General features: G+C 30.6%; 1 protein-coding gene across 19 annotated transcripts in view; it reads left to right on the forward strand.

Annotated features, from left to right (window-relative positions):
- Nucleotides 1-19,815, forward strand: part of mtd (TLD domain-containing protein mustard) — a 224,961-nt gene that overhangs the window by 175,357 nt on the left and 29,789 nt on the right. The window contains exon 1 of one of the 19 annotated variants that reach the window (XM_014235922.3): nucleotides 5,754-6,638. The exons of 17 other annotated variants lie outside the window; for them this stretch is intronic. In XM_014235922.3, coding sequence (XP_014091397.1) covers nucleotides 6,504-6,638 — 135 coding nt within the window. In that variant the 5' untranslated portion in view covers nucleotides 5,754-6,503. Of the gene's footprint in view, nucleotides 1-5,753; nucleotides 6,639-9,177; nucleotides 9,199-19,815 lie in introns of those variants that run through there. One more of the 19 variants, XM_070107528.1, reaches the window with a different exon arrangement.

Genomic DNA, 19,815 nt, shown 5'->3' on the forward strand with positions numbered 1-19,815 from the left:
ATTTGTACTGAATTAGTATTTAAAAACAAAATGCGAAATTAAGAACGATTAATATATATTTTTGTAAAAATTATAACGAATATCGATATTTCTACAAAATTGTTGCAACATGCAAAACGAAATTGATTTAATATTTGTATATAATTTGTAGCGAATATCGTTATTTCTATACAAAAAAATTTGCGAAATTTAAAGCTATTAAAATTTATTTAAAAATGTGTGCATATATATATAATATATTTTGTGCTGAATATCGACATAATTAAATTACAAATTAAAAAATCTACGAATTTCGAAAAAATTACTATTTATTTTTAAAATTTTCTGTAATATTAAACACGATTAATATTCGTTTTGAAAAAATCTCCCCAATTTGTACCAAATAAAGTTCGCTTCATAAAAAAATCGAATTTTTGCATTTAGAAAACTATATATTCAGTTCAGCAGTCCCACTAGTCTCAAAAATAATTCATTTCTAATCGCTTTTTCCCCTCGCAACAAAATATGGCGATTTTTTCGAGAAAAATTTCAACATCAAAAAAAAAAAAATAATAATTCTAATATTTACTTCCATTCTTGCACAAATTTCGTTTTATTTATCACACACTTTTGTATTTGAATCATTCAATTTAAATACCGACACTTGTTAAACAATAATTACCGCAAATGTGGCTTATTTATCTTTGTTTTTTAAATAACAAGTCTGCGGCTTAAAAAACCCGAAACCGTATCAGAAAAAACAGCAGGTATATATTTATATAACAAATCGTGTGTTATGAATTCGCATCAGCCATAAGCTAGCGGCTTAAAAGTGTTTCGGGTGCAGTTCGCAGCACTGTTAAAAACTAAGAGCAATCTTTTTAGGCATGATGAATATGTATGTTCTTCGACATAATTATGAAATTTTATTTAAAGTCGCGACAGTTGCGTGTACTGTAAGGAAGACTTCTGCAGAAGTTTGATTTCTTCTGTCATTAGACTTATGTGGGTGTGACAACAATTGCAATTGTAACAGTTCAAAGACTGTTTCAAATGGTGGGAACACGAAACTAGTTTGATACGTTGATGATGATTCAAAAAGCCAAAGGCTTCCAGTATTTAGGAAGATTCCAACTGATCCTGGATTGTGTAGAAAAAAAAGTGAATTTTAATGAAAAGTCGCTATGAGCGATCTCAACATGCGATCTTTTAGAGACTCTAATTTACAAAATTTAGTCGTAATTTAGTCAATCATTGATATCTCACTATATCATGTTAATTAACTAAATACTTAATTTTAAAGTATCCGAAAACATGTAAATTTATCAATAAGTATTAAAAAAAATTATATATATCTAAGCAATCTTTTTTTTAGTAGGAAAAATTGTTTCATCTGCGAACATTCTGTTTTCTGTTATGGACAAAAAAACATAGATTAAAATTTCAAATATTCGATTGTTGAAATTTCGAACATTGTTTTCCTGCTACATAATTTTCATGTACTCGAGTTTTAGTCCTCGAATATTCTCTTTCTATCGAATTTTAAGTACGGTTAAACTAAAAAATCGATTCAAAATTTAATTCGATTAAAGCACTTGAATGATAATCTTTAATAATTATTTATGCTCTGAAAACTCTTAGGCAAAAAAAAAAAAAAACAATTTATTACGTATATAAACACTAGATAAATATGTACATATATTATATTAGCACCGCTATGTATATGGTACTATGATTCAATTAAATTATTGCAACACGGATGTCAATTACAATTGCCATAATTAAGTCGGTTATTAGATTTACCGGTTATTTAATACCGCGCCACGTGTTACCCGGTGTTATTTCAAATGCAACACTTCACATGTCAGGGGTAATATTTTCAATACAATTAACTGCATTTTACGGTAAAGGTGAGTTTTTTACAACACTACTTGTATATTGATTGTCTAGCAAATACTTTACATTTTACGACTTGGAATAACGTTTTAATTACAAAACTGCACAGATAACTTTTATTCGCTACAATAGTTGTAATTTAGCTGCCACAAAAAAAATGCCTATCAGTGGTAATGACGTTTAAGGTGTCGTCAGCAATCGCCGTCAATAGTGGCCCCCACAATTTGTGAAACGAAACGATATGCAAATTGCAGCATTCCTGAAACCTGATTAATTACATTTTGGTGGTAGAATTATGGAAATAAGTGTTTAACTTTTGTTTTTTTTTACTCACACCAATAAACTTTTCTATTGACAACTCGCAACAACGAGACGGTTTGAGCAGTCTGTGATTTTTGACTAAGAAGGTTCATGCGTTTTAATATACTGTTTTTGTTTTAAATTTTCATATATATTGTAAAAAATAAATTTTATAATTATATAAGTGTTACTACCTCAAAAAAATTTTATATTACTCTTTCTGGCCTTCATTATTCCTGGTTAACAAGAAACAGTTAGGAATTGACAGCAGTAGTGTTGCATTTCAAGTTTTTACACAAATCATATCAGTAATTATTTTCTAACCGCCCTCGTATATTTGCTTGTAAGACTGACTCTCTTTAACATATTTACATAACTATTTTAACTGAAGTGTTTTTTTTTTTGTAATAATTGTTTTATGGTCTTTTTCTATTTTTAACTAAAATTTTGGGATTTTACATGCGATAATTCTCACAACTTTAATGAAAACTAATAGCTTGAAATTTATAAGCTTATAAAAGTGCTAATTTCAACTGGAAGTTAAAATCCTCCATTTAGCCTTCAAGTTAAGAGGCAGCTGTACTAAAGAAGCCTGTTTTTTGGTCGGGCAGTCGAGCAGGGGTAAATATTTAATTTGTAACAAAAAAAGTATAAAACAGAAATGCGCTAAGGGTATTTTAAAGTGTTCTTCATATTTTCATGACATTTTTATTCAACTAAGTCAACTATAGCATATATATATATAGGTATGTATTTGGCATTCTCATGAGCCCGGAACACTTTGAAATGAAATGAAAAATTCTGTTTTGACCAGTTTTTGGTAGTGCAAATCGCGCCATCGTTTCAATACTGTCATAAATTCTCCACTTTAATATAATTGTTTAAGTTTAATAAGTCGGCTCTTACAGTTATTTTGCGCAGTTATTAAGAGAATAAGAAAATTCAAATAAGTTACGCAATCTTAATAAAATCTTTACAAGTAACTAAAGAGAAAAAGTAGTAATAAGTGAAGATGCTACCCACTTTACTTATAGATTTATGGCCGAACCGGCGCAGTGCACCTTGTACAAGTTTGTACGCATCGTAATTTATTACCCCTTACATGCCGTAGTGACTGGAAAGGAATGCATTCCAGTTTATTCTCTGCACGTATTCATACAAGTATAGCTGTTTGTATGTAAATATATTTCACGCCTATTTACAATATTTAATTTTTGCAACATTGTAGCGGTCAAATCGTTTTAAAATTCAAATTTATTGCATTTCTCCATGCTTGTAATACACAAAACGTCAAAGGCTTAACGGCATACTGTGTTAATCGATATCTTTCAGCATCTTTTTACTTCGTTATATATAAGTATAGATATATACATATATATATATGTCATTATCGATATTTCAGAATTATTTATAAATTGTCCGATAAATCATTGATTTCTACAATAAATTATCGATATTTTTCACAATAATATATCAATATTTTTCCATAAATTATTAATTTCTTGCAATAAAATAGTGATATTTTTAAATAAGTTATCCATATTTTCCAATAGAAGATCAACATTTTATACTAATTATCTCAATTTTCCGATAATTTATCGAAAATTTGTATTAAAAGAATTATTTTGTGCTGATCTTAATTCGATTTTATTCATAGTCCAATAAATATAATAATTTGGATGGTATAATTGGTTGTCTGATTGAAAAGTCAGCTGGTATAGACCACGTAAGCTTTCGGTTTACGATCTAGGTTTGTTTAAGATTCATTGAACTGAGCTCAGTCTCGTAGATGATTGGTTGTTATGTCTTTTTGTTTCACATTTCTTGTATCGTTAAAATGAAAAAAAAAATAAAAGGTTTTTGAATATCGATAAAGATCAATTACATAAATGTTGTTGCATATCCATATCAAATTAGATTGGCTTCGGAGCACTCCTTTGTCAAAAAAAAAAAGTTCTGAGAACTAAAAGCTGGTTTCGAAAGGCGTGACTAAGCCATTTAAAAATAATTAGACTTTCTAGTGAGGAAAACAATTGGTAATCAAAAGATGGTAAAATAGCATACATTGTACATATATAGTTTACTAAGTAATTTATTATAATAAGTTCGACTATCTCATAGGTCTTTAAAGGAGCATATTCAATTGCAAACCAAATTCAAGTTTTGAAATATTTTCAAACTTAGCACATGTGGTGAGTTCGTCTGTGGTGTGGTGGATTAGTGCACTAAGCCGACAGCGCGAGCGTGTGCTTTTAACAAAAATATTTTTGATTTGGTAAATTTCAAGCGGTAAATATTTGTTGGCTCTTTTATCTTTATATCTAGTCGTCTTCATCTCCAGACTGATCCCTACTTTGTTCTAGTTTTTTTACATATTACAACCATAAATATATGGTCTCTTCAACAATTGTAGTAGAGATTTCTCAACATTCACCATAAAACGACCTCGCCCACTGTATTATCAGTATAAATTTGCGATCCGTCGTATATTATGTAGCTGTATTTTTTAAATATAAGATGCATTGATAACGACAAAGGCTTGTTTCATATTTATAGCAACAAATATTTTGACAACGGTTTCAGAACAGCCTAAAAATACCAAAAGTAGAACAAAAGGAAAACAAATAACAAAAAGGCTCATTTTATCATAAGTTTTAAATATTCTGGAATTTACATTTGGCAGGAACTTGTCTGTCTTTATCATTCTGAACAGCTTTAAATCTTTATCGAAAACAAAACCTGTCAAGACCTCATAAATAGAGCTTAAATTATTTCGACAGTCTAAAACATCTTGCTGTAGTGTTAGTGAAATTGAATTGTAAAAGCTATCAAGGTGAAACTGAGAAAGTATGGAAAAAGTACGCTCATACTTAGAAAATATATATGTGTGTAGATACTTATGTATATATATATTATGCATATATATACATATATATATCTACACACACATATATATAAATATCTAATGACCTATAGTCTATTTGTATGGCATGCACTAGATGCTGCCGTCTATGCTGACCAAAAAGCTTCTAATAGTTTCATTTAAATATTGCTTGTTAGACAAACAATGCTCTGTAGTTTCAATTGGAGATCTTGCGAGTTCGACCACATGTTGCATGTAAAAATGCGAGAGCGAAATAGTATCTCTCAAAAGTCAACAGCGCACTGCTGATAAGCAACAAAAAGAAAGTAAAAATTTCAGTTTTGTTGTAAATATTTTATGCTGCAACAAGTAACTGCAACGACGAAGCCACGATTGTGACGATCGTCACAACTGCAACATTGTCGATTGCTCGCTCGAGCACTCAAAAGCGCGCTAAGCCGACAAGCTGGCTGCGCGGCATGCAGGCTATTTGCCTAATATGTGGGGAGCACTGTCAAGCCTCCCATACGACGTACATATATACGAGTATGTATGTTTTGTGTTGTCTATTCAATTGTATTGCATTTGAATTCGCTGCTGCCACGATCGCGCTGCTCTAGGAAGACCGACGCTGACCACTAGGCAACCGTCACATCGCTGTGTGCCGACGAAGCGTTTCGAAGTTTTCGAAAACATTTCATTCAGTCACAATTTGTGCTTCTTATTATTCACACACGTTCAATTAACGATCGGCGTTTCGCGACGACCTGCCAAGCAGCAAAGCACTTCGCCTGTCAAAACTTACTAAATGCTCGTACTTAACTGAAAAAGTTTATTATTTATTTAAGCAAATTGAAGTAAATTTTTGCTAAAACAAAAAATACATTTTAAGCGATCTACTTGCGCCGCTTTCAAGCCTCTTTAGCAAGTAAAGCTTAGAAATTCAAGTTGTTTTTCACTACACGCTCATTCAAAGCAAGTTTGTGGAAGCGTCTGTGCTCGCATACAAAATTGTGGGTTGAATTTGTGAACGAAGAAATTGTGAAAATGTGACTGCTTTCAATTTAAAGAAAATTCAATTCAATAAAGTAGTGATATCAATGCAAAAGCCTTGTCAAATAAATTTAGTCACTAATAAAGTTGTGAATTTTTACATGATTTAGTAGCATAAAACTGCTTAGAAATTAATGAAAAAAATATTTTGAAGCAAACTTGCAAATTACTTTCAAAAACGCCCATAATTTTTTGCAAAAAAACTACCAAAACCAAACAAGTTATTGCATTTTACTTAAAATTAAATAAAAAATATATTCTAAATTCGCTCGACTTAAATCACACAAAACTACAAACAAAAAATAACAAAAAAAGCAAAAAAATTTGATCACAGTTAAAAAAAAATCTGCAAATAAGCCATAAAACGTGCTCTTTGTGTTTTGCGCCAAACATTTATTCAAGCTCAGTCAAGATGAGTTGCAATCAAATTGAGTCGTTAACAAAAATACCCAAATTCGATATGCCGCCGGCGAGTAAGCCAACGTCGCACAAAATAAATGTCAAAGCGATAAAGCTCTCGAAAATTGCTAAATATATTAAGAAGAAGGTAATTATTAGTTGCTCAATATATAGTAAATACATACATACATACTTAAATGAGGAGTATGAGTATGCAATAACCTTATTCGCAATTATGCACGTAACTAATTATACTTATTTAAATTAGAAACTGTTAAAAATAATGAATAAATGTATGCAAGGTGAATAAGTCGAGGCTAAAAACTAGTTAACAGTACTAAAGTCCATATTTAATACCCATATTTATCTACCTGAAAAATGAACCAAAAAAGTTTCATCGTCGAAATATTTCAAACGCAAAAATTAGGCGAAAACTTATTCATACTTTTTCCTGCATAAAATAATTTTTCTTATTGTAAACTTGAATGCGGACCTCTTCTTTGAACTTTAATCTCTTTTATAATTAACTTTATATAAGTCTTTATATTCATATTGTGTTTTCGAAAAAAATAACTTTCGACAAACAACTTATACTTAAAAAAATTGAAGCTATTTAACTGCTTTGTAGAAATATTTAGTGATGATCATTTTACGCCTTCCAAATGTAATCCATATAAGACTACACCATTCCACCCTAAAACCATCATGATAATTTTTACCGAACACACACTATTGTGGAGGTACGAAACATTATCCGTATATTATGCGAAATCGAACCCCATTTACCCGGAGAAGTTGACTTTTCGCTGAGACGTCTCCGCTTATAAATTTTATTTTGACTGTGCTTAATTCTTCATATACCGACGTTTATGAACCCGCTCAATTGTGCCCATCCCAAGCATTTGAATTATATTTGATAGTAAAATATGATTCAAAACTTTTTCTCGAACTTCTTAAGTAGACTGGATGTTCGGTATTACTAGCTCAGATACGACCACAATGAAGTTTCATTCATTAAACAGATCTATTTCTACATTTGTTATAAACTTTATTTATACTATTTTGAATTTCTGATCCATGATCAAGAGATCACATAGTAGTAATACCTTAATAATGAATCTCTGTAATTTCTGAAGTTTTTATACTATATCAACTGCGAAAGTTTCTATCTCACGAACAAACCTCGTCCGCACCATGATATAACGACTCAAAATCTAAAGAGCGATTTAATAATACTTTGAGTTTGAATATAGTTTACTTGAAGTCGCAAATATATAACAAACAAGATTAGGGGTGTTGCAGAATCTGATACCACCATTGAAAATCAGAATTGGTTTGCAATTCTGAAAACTACGCAAATCTGTCTTGGATTCCACAACACCCTTATATATATTATATATTGTGCTAAAAAATTTTCTGAACTAAAAAAATATAATAATAAAAGATAAATCGTCTTCCGTTATATTTTCTTCGAAAAAAAGAATGATTCTCGAAAATTCGTAGTAATTCTTTACTCTTAGTATTGCACTTCCGTAAAAGAACATTATTTTTTAATGAACTATTTCTCTGAAGATCTGGCATATTTTTATATAACTAAATGTTGCCCTATAAATAATATGATTCATTTGCCATCAGTCATAACTCCGGGGAGCAAACATATGTAAATAAAGACACTATTTTTGTGAAGTGTTTACACTTACCTTATACTTTCCAATATCACATTCAGATACATAAAAATATAATATATATTTCGAATTCGACCTTTTAAAATATTTTACTAGAATATTCCGCAGCAAATTGCATATTTTTAGATATTTTTTGCTGCTTGCTTTAGTTTGTCTAGATATACATATGTACGTTTGAGATTTCAGTATTTGTTTTGTTAACAATATGCTCTTTTCTGAAATCTTCTAATTTTTTGTTTTCCATTTTTTTGTTTTCATACTTTTATTTTTATTTATATTCTTTTGTCCCATTGCTGTTATTACCTTTTAAAAATATTTCGTTTGCGTTGCTTCTTTTGCCTTTCCGCACTACAAATCGCCTAATTTGCTTTGCTCATCTTCTATAATATATGTCAATTTGCTTGCGTTGCCCCTTGAATCTATTTTCTACCAAAATGTTGACGTGTGAACGCCAAAAAGCAGACATTTGGCAGTCTAAAAAGAACTTGCTTTTGTGAAATCAAATATTTAGAAACAAATGCTATTTCAATATTTACTGCTATATTTCGAAAATCAATTTAAATAAATAATGTCAAGAAGAGCGTGACAATATGCGAGTATGTACGTAGTGCTTAATAATAAAGCAGTATATGCAAGCAAAGTGAAAGTTTACGGCAACGAAGATTTCGGTTAACGGGTTTCATGACAGTAATTTTTTTCGGTTTTTCGACGTCAGAGCGCAACAAAATTGCAATTTCGAAGAAACTGATTTTTTTTAAATATAGATAAGCACTTGTTGTAATTAGTGAAGAACGCACCTATTATTAATTTATAAACAAAAAAAAGTAAAACCATTATATCATTTGAAATATGCCGAGACAATAAACAACATATTATCACAAAGATTTCTTAAACCTATGAAATTCTAATTAAAAAAGTATATAAGTTATTGTAAATATATATATAATATTATATATGTCTATATGTATGTGTCGCTGTTAAGCGAGGGCAGCGTGTTGCGAAAAAATGGCGTTTAATAAAAATGTAATTATTTTATTTATGCTATATTGATTTCTATTTGATATGACATACTGACGTATTTATTTATTCATAATGAATGCGTCAAAAAGCGGTAAACAAGCGGTGAAAAACAAGTTTTTTTTATATAAATATACCAACATATAAAGATACAAATAATTTAATTTGTTCGAATAGCAATTTGTTGTATGAAATATATATATATTTAAATTTATAAAGAAGCGACCATATCTTAGACACAAATGACACTCAGAAAATGTTTTCTCAGTAATAGTTGTTGCATAACTCCAAAAAAAATGTTATCTTTTAAGAGTTAGCATCCAAGTGCCTCTAACTTTGTGTCTTGAATTATAGCCTTACTAGCACTCTATATAATTTATACTATATGATTTAAGCCCTACTGAAGGTTTTCCAAGGATATAGTTAAATTTCCTTCACCTGTCTGGAGCTAACAGTGGCAGAAAAAAGTCCCTTGATGTCCAAAGCTCCAAGTAATGTGGGATCCGTCGAGCTACAATTTTCCTATGGTGTAAAAGTAATTCCACAGAAAATATTAAAAAACTTTTTTAGTGTGCAGCTGCATTGTCGTGTAACAAAATTATTTTGCCGTGTCTTCTGGCTCATTCTGGTCGTTTTTCGATCAATGTATAGTTCAAATTGCTTATTTGTTGTCTGTAGCGATTAGTATTAACAGTTTCACCAGATTTTAGGAACTCATCATTTACCACACCCTTCTGATCCCACCAAACACAGAGCATCGCCTTCTTACCGAATTAATCCGTTTAAGCAGTCGACGTTGATGGTTGTCCCAGATAAACCCATGATTTTCTCCGTTTAGGATTCTTTAAATAAATCCACTTTTTATCGCCAGTGACAATTTGATGCCAAACTGATTTTATTTCATGTCTTTAAAGCAAAACTTTCAACAGTTTTTTCGGTTTTCCATTTGTCTTTCATTCAATTTATGTGGCACCAAGTTTCCACTCATTTGGATTTTTCCCATAGCTTTCAAACGGTCTGAAATTATTTGTTGTGCAACATTTATCATGGCTGCCATTTGCTTTTGACTTAAAGTACCATCTTCATCCAATATTACTTGCAGTTCGGCGTCTTCAAACTTGGTCTTCCACGTTCTTCATTTATCACATCAAAAGCATTATCTCTGAACTGTTGAAACCATCTTTTGAATGTTGCTTGTGATAGAGCATGCTCAACACATGCCTCGACAAGCATTCGATGCGACTCTGCAGCACTTTTCTTCAGATGCAAATTAAGTCTCTTTCACAACAATTGTTCCCTACAAACAATTTTGTATCTTAACGCTCACTACATACCGGTACCGTTACCTGGTACATAACCAAACTAAAAAAAAGATCTCTAGACTAATTTAAAAAAATAGGGTTAATGCAATATTTATTCTTTGGTGGCAAATTGTATATATTTATATTTATGGTATATATGCATATGCATGTATTACTACTCGTCCAATGTGAAAACAAATTTACAATCATAAATACTTTTGTAATATATGTATGTCCAGATTTTTACTTTAAATCCTTATATCAAAATTAAGCTATTTTAACCTATTGCTGCAGATATTTTAAAACAATTTGCAATGCTTTCAGTGCTATTGTGCTCAAGGCAACTGTGTCGTCTGCCCATCGATATGTGTGCAAAGAAATTACAGCTTATCTTTAAAATTGGCATTGCATTTTCTAAATAATTACAAAATAGTAATTCAAATAGACAAGTGACTATATGCAGACCCCAAAAAAAAATCGATCTATAAAAATACATACCTGCAACATAGTTGTCAATAATTAAGCAATAAATGCATAAGGAAAACAAAATGTTGTAATACAGGCGCTGCCACAACGCATTATATCAGTAAAGAGCAACAACAACTGCAACACTAGATTATGCAAATGGCAACAGAGCTTAGATAAAGTTTATCGGTATACATATACTTGTACATACTTTGTATGTATATAATACTAGTTATATACATACATACATATATTTATATGGCATATAAGTACCTGTTTGGATTTGTGCCAGAGTCTTCAGGCAGTCAGCCAAGAAACTGTTTTAAGTGAAAAGGTGCGGCTTCTGGAAGCTTCCCAGCAGCGCGTAACGTAATACGTGTTATTGAATGTTGTAGCTTTTGTTGTATTTTCATAGCTCATTTTCACTACAGAAAATATTTTACTAAGTATTTTGAACAATTTTACCTCATTTTGCTTTTCACTTTACCAAGCAAGGTGCAAGCTCTAAGCGCTAATTAATTGCATTTTCTGCAACGAAATATGAATATATGTATGTAAATATGTCGGCCAACGCGTTCGCTGCCAAAAATTGCACAAAAAATGCAGAAATTTCTATTGCCTTTTACAACGTTGTCACTTTGTCGTTTGGTTCAATGCTCGTCGCCCTACACTGCGCACGCACGATGCACATTCGCGCGCAACAAATTAAATATTTACATATCTAAATCCCTATGAATGTATGTACATAATTGTCTGGTATGTATGTGTGCATATAAACAGTGTTTGCAAAGCGGTAAAACGCATTTTTCGTTCACTCTTCTTTGTATCTATTAATTTATGCAAAAGGCAAATTTGCAATAAACCGTTACGAGGCGCTGTGGTTGTGGCGACCACGTAGCGTGGAGAAAAAGACAAAAATCGGACGATTTCAGGGTGATTAAACTTTGCGCGTTTGGATTTTAAGCTTAAACACTATGCGACTGCGTTTTATTCCGAATATTTTGAGAGGTGAAACGTTTTCTAATTTTTTAATTATTTTTTGCTATTTTTTATTGTCAACAAACTATTACTTTTTATTTAACTTCATTCGAAAAAGTTGTCATAGTGAGAGAAATTATTGTAAGGTATTTTATTTCATTATGTTTTCACCTTACCCTACTGACGCTATCAGCGTCGCACAGAGTGGCAAGCTGCTTCTTTAATAGTAAAAATTATTTGCTGATAATTTATGAATTTCAGCAAATTTTATATAACTACATATTTTTTGTGAATACATATATATGTATATGAATATATATAATTTAGGAAAACACACTAGTGGGGTTGAAAATGAGTAGGATTGCCATATGTCGTAAAACTAGACCTCTTCAACTAAATTCTTCATTAATTAGCCATCACTGGCTTTAAAATGTGGATTTAAATTTATTTGTGAAAAATCATAAACAAATTATAAAAATAAAAAATAAAAAATTTTATATAAATATTTTTAAACATATTTCTTAATCACATATTTTTTAAAATTTTCTAATTTTATATATATTTTTTTAATGTTTGTTTTTGTTTTAAGTTTTTTTTTTATTACTTTTACAACGTTTTTTTGTTCTAATACTTAACGATAATTTTTTACCGTTACAATTAAATAAAAATATAATTTAAACACACCTGTTAAAAAATAAATAAATTTGTATATCCAAAATTGATAAAATCCATTATGTTCTATTAAAATACATTTTATATGTAATAACGAATATTCGTTTTAGCGAAACCCGATTATAATGAACAAGCAAATTTTTTACATTGAGTACCTTAAATAACGTACCTTAACATAATAAAGTACCCTAACAACGGGAATTTGTCAGTACTTGGTTTAACGAACAACATGAAGAAGACAAACGAGTATGTAGAAAAGTTGAACAAAGAAAAATAAAATTGTGGTGAAACCAGAATACAAAACAGGACATGAAAAAAATTGAAAATAAACAATTACTATATTAATGTTTCTATATGTTTTGTATTTATTTCCTTTTCAACTAAGTGTAAAAGCAGGGTAATTTTGTTGAAGAGTATGATTTTCCTATTTTGTCATTGCCGTCAAATGTAATCTTCGTATTCCAATGAAGCAAACGACGATTAATAAATTTTTTTTAAATATAGAAACTTATACTAGCGATATACAAATAAATAAATACTGATGTATTTATTATAATTATGTCTTTGTTCCTTTTCTATAACCGTTTTTTTATTTGTTGCAGTTTTATATATTACTTAAAAACAACAAAATTTCATGCAAAAGGAAAATATCAATTGTTCCTATTCATACACATTCATTCTGTATCTCTTTCTATACCTACAAGTATATCCATGTGACCACAGTATAATAAGAAACTAAAACCGAAAGCTTAACAGACCGCAAAGCAGATATGAATATAAAAGTGATCAGTTAACCACGTGAGCCAAAATTTGCGCGATAACTCTAAATTATATTATTAATAGAAGTGACTAAGAGAATTGTTCGAGATATCGCTGTGTTAATTTCTAAAAGACAATTTTAAGGGGCTTGTCTGAAAAAGCTTAAAGCTTGCGCTACTACTACTACTACTACTACTAGGCACCTAATTGCTATATGTTATTTAAACTTACGAAATACATTTGAGAACCAAATGAAAACGCAAATATAAAATAACTTGAGATTATGCTCGCTGGGTTTTTGCCAGAAAACTCAAGCGGGAGCTTAACTTTCGAAAAAAACACACGTTTTGTTTCGATCGGTGAATTGTGGGTAAATTTATACTAGTTAACAAAGATTTATATTCAGCCATTGTACGTCATTTGGTATTGTCACCGCAACAGGTGTGGCCATCACAACCCACTAGCGCTCTCCTCTCATATATATCTCTTACTATGAATATGTTATTTTATACTATTTCATTTGTATATTTTTAATTTTTTATTGTGTTTGTTTTTTCTTCTGTGTTGATCACACTTTCTGCTTTGACACAACTGTGTCATGTGTGCTGCGATAGAATTTCCAAGATTGCATGTAATTAATACTCATAGTAGGCATAAATACATACATACATATAATAGTGTATGGTATATGTGGGAGAAACGTGGCAGCATTCGCACGGATTTCTGTTGGTGTATTTTTCCATATGTCATTCGTGCTTAAAGCCATCCTGAATATAGAAAACACACAAATCAATCATAAAAGTGGCTCAAATATTTCTCTTTAAACGTCTTAATTTAAGGTCGTTTCTTAATATTTATAACATATGTATATGTATATATGTCGATGTTATGATGAGCGGATTTGAAAATATATTCAATCAAATACAAATATTTAACAAAAAAAAAAATAAGAGCTGTGCCAGGAATAACATGATTGATCGCAAATTATTCAGGCAGATGGCAAGCATTCTCAAATGCATCTCCTACAATATAATTCTTAATTTATTTTCACAATTTAATTGAATTCAACAGGGGGCAACCTTATCAAAATTCCGCAAAATTATCGCCTATATCGGACCACTATGGCATATAGCCGTCATACAAACAGAAGCATTGAGATAAAGATAAAGATCTCAGTATACCATTTTATGCTATGAGAAATGCACCTTGTGAAGGGTATTATAGCTTCGATGCAAATGAAGTAAAGGTTTTTTCTTATTTTGCTCAATCTTGTGACCATAAATATATGTCTTTGATTTTGCATGCATATATGTAGTAGAGTTCTTGGTATTCGACTAACCGGATTAACCGGATACGGCATTATTCGAATACTAATATTCGGGATGGTTTATCCGGATAGTCGTAAGCTGTCGTCTATTTGGTTAACCGTTCGTTGTCGCCTATTCGAATAGCAAGCGTCCATTCAAAAAACAAAAACAAAAAAGGAAAAATCAAAGGCTGCTTGGATTTCAAACAATTTTCATTTATTTAAATACACGCAGCAGAGCAACTTTTCGAATAGTCGCAGAGAACGTCGCATTGTTATGACTTTTCGAATAGTACTATTCGGTTAATATTCGTACGAACGGTTACAAACCGGATATTCGAATAATCCGTTTTCGGGTTATTGGAATAATTTTAAGAGCCCTAATAAGTTTATAGGTATGTAGTCGAAAAATCCATCCACGAACTATCGATAAATATGTAAAAATCGACTACGTAACTTCTGTAAACCAATTTGTTTTTTAAATACACTCCTATATAAATATAAGCAGCTCAACCGAAGTCAGCTGACCTGAACTACCTGACTTGATGCGATACTTATAGTATACTTGTACATATATCTATATGCATTTGTACCCATTATAATAGCAGTTGCGCTTCAGTCGCTAAATACAAACCCATTTTGTCATTAAATATTTATAATATAGTCAAAAAATAACGACTAAAAGATGAGAAGCAAAACTTGTTTTACGTTTGATGCACTGCCTTGAAAAAATATGGCACTTACGCACATACATATAAATATTTGTGAATGTCCACGCATACCAATGAGCAAAAAAAAATTGAAAGTGCAAATAAAAATTGTAAAATTAAAATTTTATTTTGGTTGCATATACCAAGTAAATCGATAAATATTTGAGCAACGCATAAATTTGCGAAATTTAATTGGAACTGTCTCAGCAAATGATTTCCATTACCTTTTAAATTCGATTGCATGTCCACAAATGGCAGCCGTTTAAAAAATTACTAGCGATAATGCTTGCCAAAAAAGTGCTGAAAATTTTAATTGCTATCTTTTTTAATGTATTTATTACAAACCTTGTTTTCATTACGCCAAATACTCAAGGCTTGTTGTTGCAGCTGGCTAACTAAGTAGGTGCTTGAATTCGCTAATGTGTCTTCTGATGGCTCAGTTAAAATTGACGAACTGTCAAAAGCTTGTCATTATATACTAATAAAGCATGAAGTAATTGTTATTGCTATATTTTTTTCTTTTATGGCAAAAGGTGCTAATTTTATTGCTAATTATAGACACTTAATTTTTATCGATCAATTAGCATCTATTGCGTTAGAAATGATAATGCAAATAAAAATATGTTCATAAACTATATATATTTCAAGAATTATTATTCAATCTCATAATTTTCTCATATTATACATATTTACAAGTGTGTATATTGGGTCACTCGGTGTCCTCAATACTACTATTTATGTCATAAATTGCATGTGGCAACTTAAATTTAGTTTTCAAAGACGCCCAGCATTGCGCTACTGATAAATGCATATATATTTCGATATACAAGAACATAAGTATAAATTTCAGTAGTTCCAGAGCCGCATCGTCCCTGTAAAGTCGCGTTCCTCACGCATGCATTGAGAAATAATTGAGCAGAGGACGTTGTTGCCATAAAAACCAATTTACAATTCAATTGAAGAATTGCGAGAAGCAACAATAAATTGTGTCAATCAATTTAGCGTTGTTGTTGTGTCTTTGTTTTTGCATTATTACTATTTCTTTAGCATTACATTTAGCTTCAAGAAAGCGAAAGCATGCTAAAAATATGTAATATAATGGTGGATTTCGTGTCAATAAATTGGCACACAATTATTGACTAATTTCGATAAATAATTTATCATTGCAAGCGCTTGATCGATTAGCTTAGCCAAGTAGTTTTTTTTTATATTTTTTTTATTTAGATCTTTGTTTTGCTAGATAGACCGCATATACATATCTATGCAGTTCTGTCTGTGTTTGTATATATTCATATATAAATACGCCGTTTATCTCATTTTTCCCAGCCAGCTGTTGACAGCTGTCAATAATTGTAGCATTAAGTTTGCTAAACGATTGACAATCGATAATTTTTGCACTGTGTGTCACAGCAAATAGGGTTATGAGCCTGGATGCTTTTGCGTATAAACATATTTACGTATATGTGTACACAGTGTAATGCAAACGTGTGCAAATATTTATATAAGCTTGTGCAAATTTTTTTGCAGCCAACCAACAACAATGACTTTATTATCAGCTTGCTTCTGTTTTGCTCTGTTTTGAAGCTCAACACCGTTAAGCCAGCACTAGTGGCCGTTGGCATTTATTCAGCTTGGATAACACCATTTAAGTTGTTTATTTGTATTTTTGCCTTTTTTTAATTATTATTTTTCTTTATTTATTGACAAATGTGTAAGTATTTGTTTTCGTACATATGTTTGCTAATATTTTCGATAAATATTTATACAATGCTGTACAAAGTATATGCTGAAATATTTTATAAACAGTAGTACATTCTTTCAAATATATATGTATGTGTGTATAAATTAAAAAATGATAAAATATAGCTTCGCCCGATTTCGTGCACTTGATATTCAGAAGTTCTCATTATTCATATATACATAAGTAGATCTTACTCACATTTTTTTTTTACTTCAAAACTTACCTTTTTTTATATTTACACATGTGTTATTTATAGTTATTTTGCTTCAAAACTTAACATTTCTCACATTTTCCACTATTTTGCATCCACAACAGCTCTTTTGGTTTGAATTGAAATTTAAAGAAAATTTAGTTATTTGTCGACTTTTGACGATGTATAAATTATTTTTTATGGTAATCATTACCGGTAATTTTTAATTTGATAATTATCGATTTTTTCCGATCACAAATGCCATTTATTAATATTATTTGGCTAATATGTGTTTGTTATTTTAATTATTGTTGTGAAGAGCTGAGTCGAATTAGGCATGCCCGTCTGTATATATACGAACTAGTCTCTCAGTTTTAGAGATATCGATCTGAAATTTTGCACACGTTCTTTTCTTCCGAAGCAGCTGCTCATTTGTCGGAATTCCTGATATAGAACCACTGTAGCATATAGCTGCCATACAAACTTAATGATAAAAATTGAGTTCTTGTATGGAAAAGTTTTTTGTTTGACAATATACTTTCTTAAAATTGAGCATAAATTATTTTCCAAGGCTGGCAACTGACCGATCAACGTCAATATAAAGGTATTTTTTTACTCTTTTATCTTATAAGAAGTACACCTGTGAAGGGTATTATAGCTTCGGTGCGGCGGTTAATGTTTTTTTCTTGATTGATCTATTTTCAACAATGATAACTACCAATTTTTTTCAATTACGGATGTTTTTTTTTATTATTTCTACAGTAAGTAAATTTTTTTACAAGACAATTAATAATGATTTCGTAATAATAATACTCTTTATTCATTTACTTAATTTTATTTTTATATTTTTTAAATTCTTTTTTTTTATTTAATTTAATTTAATACTTTTAAATTATTTTGTTAACTTAACCTTCGCCAGCAAACAAAACAAATTTAGTACAACACTTTAAAAAGTTTATAAAAAAACAAATAGTATGTACATAGTTATGTACCCAACACTTAACAATCTTAACATACATATGTACATATGCGCAAAATGTAATTGTTTATTTATGTGAAAATAACGTTGAAAAAAACATTAAAAATTGTTATCATGTAGAAACTCACAAACTGCAATTGCCTTGACCAATTTATGTGTTTATAATTATGTACATGGTTTTTGTGTTCACTCAGTTTGATAAAAACAAATAACTGCTTAGAATACAAACTTCCTCAAATTGAGTTGGTGCTAATTGTTAAACTAAACTTCGCACGTAAATATTAATACAATTTACACATACTTTCATACATACAAATTTAAGTATATAGGAACTTCATACAGTTTTGAGGTCACTGAAGGAAGATATGATTTGGAAATATAATTCTAAATGCGATCTGCTTGCAAGAAATTTAAAAAAAAGTGAGGTAACTTTATAACAAAGGGGATAGCATAGTGTAAATAACCCGTTATAATGTTTTGTTATTTTGTTTGTAGTACACAATTACTTTAATTGTAATTGTACAGTGCTGAGTAAAAAATTTAAAAAATCTAAATTTAAAATTACCTCTTTAAAAGCGTTACTAGAGCATTTCGCTTATTAAAATTACAAATACGGTCAAAACTACATACATACACACACACTGTGGCGCTTCGCCGGCAACTTTTTTTACAACCCATTATCGCTAAAAAAAAGTTTATCTAAATAAAAAATGTACTCGCAACAAAAAAAATGCCCCAAATGCTACTAATTTGTAAAAATTAAATTAATTTAAAACTATGCAATAATTTGCAACGCGCTTGTGCACGGCCATAAAAAGTTACGCATACGCCCGAGTGGCTACGCGACAATTAAAGCGAGCCAATTTATTTGGAATGAAACGGTTATGCACAGCAAAAAAAATAACTGAAACCACTATTAATAGCTGTTGCTACTTTAAAACCATTGTACTTTTATTAAATTGTAATTATTTCAGACCATTAAAACGCAAGAAAACAATTATTTTAATTACTAATTCAGAAATAGATTGGTATTTTCTAAAAGCGCGCTTTTTACCACTAAGGTGCAGGCCTGCATTTACTCTGTCTCCATTGTATAAGCAAGCACTGAGCAAACATGTTGCCGCGCTCGCCTCTAAAACCGCAAGTGGAGCAGGTTTAACCGCTTGCTCGACATGCCACTCGTCGCCTTTTATGGTCAAACAATCGAGTCAGCATTCCAACTCACGCATCAAACAGAGCGCCACAAAAGGCTGCAGTTTTTTGGTTCATAAGCAGATAAATAATGGAAAAAAAATTGGACGTAAACAACCAACTTGTATTTCTAAATACCAATCGCACGACCAACAAACGTGCGGCTCTCTTACGCTGTCTTGCTGTCTCTTGAAAACAAGTAACCGGTTCTAAACTCTAGCGCCTTCAACTCATTACTCATTCGTTACTTAATTGAATTGAATTGGTTGAGTGTCTCATTGAGTGATTTGCTTGCTGCTCCACAAATATTTGGCGCTCGCCAGCGTATATA

Source organism: Bactrocera oleae, chromosome 2 (assembly GCF_042242935.1).
Source record: "Bactrocera oleae isolate idBacOlea1 chromosome 2, idBacOlea1, whole genome shotgun sequence".
In the NCBI taxonomy this organism is placed as follows: domain Eukaryota; kingdom Metazoa; phylum Arthropoda; class Insecta; order Diptera; family Tephritidae; genus Bactrocera; species Bactrocera oleae.